Source organism: Corvus brachyrhynchos, unplaced genomic scaffold, assembly GCF_000691975.1.
Source record: "Corvus brachyrhynchos isolate BGI_N302 unplaced genomic scaffold, ASM69197v1 scaffold220, whole genome shotgun sequence".
In the NCBI taxonomy this organism is placed as follows: Eukaryota; Metazoa; Chordata; class Aves; order Passeriformes; family Corvidae; genus Corvus; species Corvus brachyrhynchos.
This window is the reverse complement of record NW_008236209.1, coordinates 24,631-30,630: the sequence shown is the minus strand read 5'-3', so window position 1 is coordinate 30,630 and position 6,000 is coordinate 24,631. Positions and strand designations below refer to the sequence as shown.

General features: G+C 42.4%; 1 protein-coding gene across 1 annotated transcript in view; it reads right to left on the bottom strand.

Annotated features, from left to right (window-relative positions):
• ADGRG4 (adhesion G protein-coupled receptor G4) overlaps positions 1-6,000 on the bottom strand; it is a 28,078-nt gene that overhangs the window by 8,494 nt on the left and 13,584 nt on the right. The window contains exons 9-15 of the mRNA XM_017741975.1: positions 5,781-5,806; positions 4,507-4,655; positions 3,452-3,584; positions 2,831-2,949; positions 1,587-1,797; positions 307-472; positions 36-185 (exon numbers count right to left, since the gene is read on the bottom strand). Coding sequence (XP_017597464.1) covers positions 36-185; positions 307-472; positions 1,587-1,797; positions 2,831-2,949; positions 3,452-3,584; positions 4,507-4,655; positions 5,781-5,806 — 954 coding nt within the window. The remainder of the gene's footprint in view (positions 1-35; positions 186-306; positions 473-1,586; positions 1,798-2,830; positions 2,950-3,451; positions 3,585-4,506; positions 4,656-5,780; positions 5,807-6,000) is intronic.

Below are 6,000 nucleotides of genomic sequence, written 5' to 3'. Positions count from 1 at the left end.
CTGCTGTGTTAGGGTTTGCTGGGAGTCGTAGTTACCACAAAAAGTGAAGTAGTGCCAAAAAACTTGAACTGGATCTTTGAATGCTTGTCTGGGTCAGAGTACTCGATCCCCAGGAAGTTCTTCAGGGATTTTGGCAAAAACACCGAGGCCAAAGCCTTTTTGAAAGGGTTTTCTTGCACACTGATCTGCAGGAGAGAGATGACATGCTCAGGGGTGCCATCCTCCGGTCAAATTCAAAATGAGACAAAAGAGCAGGAGGATAGTCCGGTTTAGTCAGTGGTCCCTGAGGTGATACTTTGCTCTCACCTTGAGATCCACACTTCTGTTGTAGGAGGTAATGCCAAAGGCCAGTCCTCCAAACAGTCCGGGATCTGGACGCAGCACCAACAGGGCCAAGGACGTGGTTATGACTGACATATTTCTGTCTGTGTAGGTAACCTTATAGCCCATCTCCTCAGCCATCTTCAGGATACTTCAACAAGAGCAACAGAAAGAAAAAAAAATACAACTCTTGAAATATTCTGCTGGTTTCATAACACACACCCAAGTGACTAAAACCCTTTGCTCTGATTTATGATCACAAAGAGCAAGCACTTGAGCAGAATGGGTCCATTTGGGGGTAGATGGCACTTTGTCTGCACAGGCTCAGGTGATGGCGAACAGCTGAGTTGGCATGATTCAGTGGACTCTGGCAGGTGGAAGATACTCTCCTGCAGGGACCACAGAAGGAGGTTCTGAGAAGAACTGAACCAAAATCCACACCCAGTCAAAAACTGCACTTCATCTGGAAGGCAGTAACTTGTAAAACCTGCTAATCTGATTATTTTCAGTCATCTAATTGTACCAGGGGACAAAATATTGGAGCCAGAACAATTTAGTCTGGTAGGAACCTCTGGAAGTCCATCCTCCATCTCCTCACCACCTCAGGCAGGATAGGCTCTAAAGGCAGAGCTGCTGCTCAGGGGCTTGTCCAGCAAAGCTCTGAATGGGTAAACTCCGTGTCCTTTCATTTGCCCTTGTCAAGGCTGGCTGCACTGCTCTGGACAGTGCTCTGCTAAGACATTCAAAACCAGGTAGCTGAGTTCCCTTCAAGACCTCAAAGAAGAGAGGTGTTCTTAAAGCTAAGAACCTCTATTTTAGCATGTGTGAGAATCACATCATGGATGCATGATCCTAAATACAGATTTTGAAGACTAACATTGAATAGCTGTTTTTAAAAAGTCTTTATCAGCACAGGTAGAGAGTGGAAGAGAGTTGTTTCTCCAGGCTGACCTGCCCACAGCCCTCACTGCTGAGCCACAAAGATCCTTGTGATCCTTGTGAGAGGAGATAGCAGCTGGGCTGCCTCCAGGCTGGGATGCCCACAGGGAACAACATTGGAATGGGGACTTCTGCAGAACTGGTTCTGCTAAAAGCACCCTTGACAACACAATAATCAATTTCTGCTGTTAAGAACCTCGAATATGTTTAAGATCAAAGTTCAGAAATTGGTAGCTCCAGTGACGATATTTTAATAGACTGAATAAATTACACCATGGTGCCATTTCAGCTTAGGAAGCCTCTTCTGGGCAAGTTATCTTACTTACCTATTGGTTATTTTTCTAAAGTTCTCATCTTCTATTTCTTGCAGCACAATATAGTCTAGTATAGACAATACAGTCTCTGCAAGTGTCACACTCACATCTGCAAGCTCTACAATATCAGAAATTTTACTTGCAATGATTTCCAGTTCTTCCACATGCAGTGTTGCATCAGGCAAGAGGTATAAAATATGCTGTACAACATCTTGTGCATTCTCTGAAAAAAAAGGAAGTACAGATGATTTATGTGACATAGCTATCTGTCTGGCCATACAGCTACATGTCTCTGTTAAATCCAGGAGTTAATCTGCTTCTCAGTTCTTTCCAGATGGTCTTAATGCTCCTGGTCTCTTACAAAATTATGTCCTAAGAATAAGTCAATAAGCCCTCAACATGTCAATGAAACCAGCAAAAACTTCCAAGTAAAATCTGCATATCTCAGATTGTATTTTAAAGGAAAAAAATAATGTACTTTTCATAAGAATACTGTCACCTGCTTTTGGATTTATAAATACTATCTGCAAATAATATTTAGTTTTAACTTTGGTTGTGTTTACAAGAATTTGTGAGTCCCAAATTACACAAGATCTGCCCTGTCCCTAATGCTGCTTACCTGGTACAGCAGCAAAAGCAAATTCTGAATGGTATTTTGTATCTGCCATTCATCATCTCATCATCCTTCTATAATTTTCTTATAGAAGCAGATTCTACAACCTGGGAGTCAGATGGACTGTGTGCAACTGCAGATATCTTTCCATTATCTATTATTTGATACACTCCTGAGGACGAGGATAAGCCCTCTGGTATTTGGTTTGTTCACCATTCAAACTACTTACACTGTTTGGCATAGCTTAAAAAAGTATAAACAGGTGGTAGAGGTCATCTCATAACTTACATGAATTACAGCACAAATTTTCTACTCCAGACACTGATTTGTGCTTCTTTCTATGAGATACTGTGAATTGCTTTGATGTGGTAACAGAGTGTATAGACAGGCAAAACCTGCCACATTATTCACATATACTTACTTAATTATAAATCTAAGTGTAGGTTTTGAGAATAGATGATTTGATAGAGAACTTGGAAGCACCTTCAAAATTCATCAGCAATAAAAAACCTTCAAGATGACCAGATGCACAGGATGCACAAAAACAACCTTAACGCTTCTTCAGATGTCCAACATGAGCATTATCTAACTGCAACTATTTTTACTGTGATTCACTGTGTCACTGAAGTATCTGGTGCCTTACCTTCTGTTATCTTGATATTTTGGAGGCCTAGAATATTATTTGGAAGTTTTTCCAGTAATTTGCATTTAGTCATGTTCGGTTTTTTCCAAAAAGCTTGCTCAAGTTCAATACTAATTTCACTGAAAAATGAAAACAATATACATTGTTACAAGAAAAAATATATAATAATGATATTCCTCATATTTCCCACTCAGGTAGCTAAGAAGGTAATTTATTAACCCAACTTTAAATGGATTTTCAAGTCAGATCTGACTTACCACTCACCCAGCAGAGTGGGTGCAGAACCCAGATGCCAGAGCCATGTGAAATGCACCTTGAGGTATTCGAGGGCAGGAGCAATTGAGAGAAGGCACAAAATGCAACAGGGCAAGGTTTTCCCTTCCTGCCCAAGCAGAAAGTCAGGTCCCTGCAGTGCCAGCAGGTTCTCCCTGCAGGTGATGGGAATGATGCCACACCCTTTTCCTGCAGCCCATGAAGGATTAGCCCCAAATTTCTTTGCATCTTCCTTGGCATGGCACTGCTGTGTGCCGTGGCAGACTGCCATCTGATTTGCCATCACAAAACCTGCTGCTCCCTCCTGTTTTCCATGGAAGAACCAGAACAAGATGTCTTGTCACTCACCAGCTCCTCTGAGCAGACTGCAGAGGGTTTTTCCTGCAGCTGACCTCTGTCTTGGAGGCTGGACTTGTTAGAGGCCAGGAATAATTTCCCTTGTACCTCGTGTGGGAAAAGCTTTCTGGACAACCCATTAGTGCTGAGGAGGAAATAAATAAAAGTTCTTTAAAAAGACTCAATAGTCAAAAAGAAGACCCCCCCGCCCACTCCCCCAACACTCAAGCACCCATCTGTTCTGTGGACCTGGTTTCCTGATGGGAATGAGTTCTAATTTGCAGACTGGACAGGAGCATTTTACAGGTTTACTGTCTGTAAGGAAACATTTTGTTTAAATATTTCATCTCTTCTTCTACATTTTTTTCTCTTTTGTTTGATAAGGCCAGTTCTCAGGTAGAGGGTTTCCAGCATCACAAACCAGATTCAATGACAGCACACCCTCCAGGCTTCTCTAATCTATCAGAAAGTGCTTCACATTGCCCCTCATTAACCCATCAATGTTTTTCCTCCAGGCTTGTTGTTTTATCATCTGCAACTGATATTTTGTAAGTTATTGCTGTAAAATGTGGTTTTGAATCCCAGGGATGATCTATTAGCTCTTATCTCTGGCTTACTCCTGTATTTTAGGGAAGAACAGAGACAGTAACCAAACTAACAAAATACTTATTTGCCATCTGAGGATCGGTCCAATATGCACAGGCATTAGGAAAATGTTGGCAGGGGATTTGGTTTGATTGTTTTGTTTCAGTTCCCCCGGGGTACTGGCTACCAGCAGGAGCTCCTGGATTTGTAGCTGCATCAGCTTTACTTTGCCTTCGTTGCAAAGGTGCTCAGACCAGCGTGGGCACCAGGATTCATGTCTCCATTTGCCTGGAACCCAAATTTTTGATATCGCTGTCATTGCATGATGCTCTACAGATTGTACATCACGTGAAGTCAGTCTGGTCACTTGTAAGGATGTTTTCTAGCCTAACCTCTCCACAGAATATAAATTTGATAAAAAGCACTTAGAGACAGAATTGCAAAGCATGTTGATTTGCAGTGAGGTTTCAGTAAATTTTTACCTATGGACTTCACAGCCACATCTTCAGGTTTCACATACAGGGAAAATGGTCCCTCTTTGTAAGAGTCATTCAACAACTCTTTGATCTTGAGACTCAAGACTTCTTGTGTTTCCAGGAATGTGGTCTTTACAATGGCCTTACAGACATAGCTACAAATAGAATACACAAACAAGACTGCCATATTAGTAGCATTTCACAAATATAAATGGCTACAAAATTAAGGAGTAGCCCAGATAATTACACTGAATTGGATAATGTATGTATTTTGCTCACCATAAGTGCAGTCCTATGGTGAACATCACCGGATGCCACTTCTAATGTACACTAGCACCTTATCTCTGGAAATGCTTTCTAAAGTAGAAAATATTGGGAATACAGGTACAAGAATATCTCTATAGTTTCATGGTAAATGACTCTAAAGGTTTCTTAATGACATTATCTTGGCAAAGGAACATCCCTGTCACAAGTAAGGGTTTTTCAACATTTAAAGTTTGGAGAGAGCCAGTCATAAAATAGCGATGTGCTTGAGCACCCTGTGACTCCACGGCTCCCTGGAAAACTGGGATTTAACTAACCACTTTCAGTACCTCTGGTGGATTCCACTTCTTCTCCTCAGAACAGCTATTGCTCTAAGTAATTACCCTTGCTGACTCTGGAAGGTTTGGAAAGACTCTATGTCTCTTTGAGTGGCTTCAGACATGGCAGAAAAATGCAAGAAGCCTTGGGCAGATGCCTCATGGGCCTCTAAATTAACTGAGGGTTAATGAGTGAGAGTTCCTTAGGGCTGGGATATTTCAAGCTTTTTCAATTCACACAGTTGTCCACCACTCATCATGGTCTTTCTAAACCATTCACGGCCCTTTGGAGGTGATGGGAATTCAGCTCCTCTTCCTCCTGGGCTGGGGTCAGAAGGCGATTAGGATTTCAGAATTAGATTTACAGAAGAGGCGCAGGATTCATCCTGGTATCCTTCTTGGGCACTGTCCACTCACGGTTCTGGCCCCAGTGAAGGACCCTGCTCAGGGCCAGCTCTTACAGGGCAGCGCAAACCTCACAACTTGCCATGGAAGCACCAAGATCTGAGGTATGAGAGGGGAACCTTGGATGCCAAAACATGTTTCCCCAGGTCAAGTATTCCTGTGGTTCTGACCTCCATGTGCGCTTTTCCGGTCACTCTGAAACTCAAAGAGCCATGGAGGGATACAATTCCTCCTCCCTCTAAAAATGAAATCAGTACAAAGCATGGAAACCCAGTTCATAACCCTGGGTCTTACCTTTGTGACATCTGCTTTACCTTCCCCTTCAGTTCGCATGGAAGGACACAGAAAGTTAGAAACTGGTTAGAATCAACAGGCACAATTTGGTTTTTAAGGAAAGCAATCAGCAGAAACTCAGTGTGCTCATTAAAACAGAGCCTGTTGCTTTAAGTGTCACTGGGACCTGACACCTGGGAGGAGCCCTTGTTTCACAGTACTGCCAGAGGTTCATCAGGAT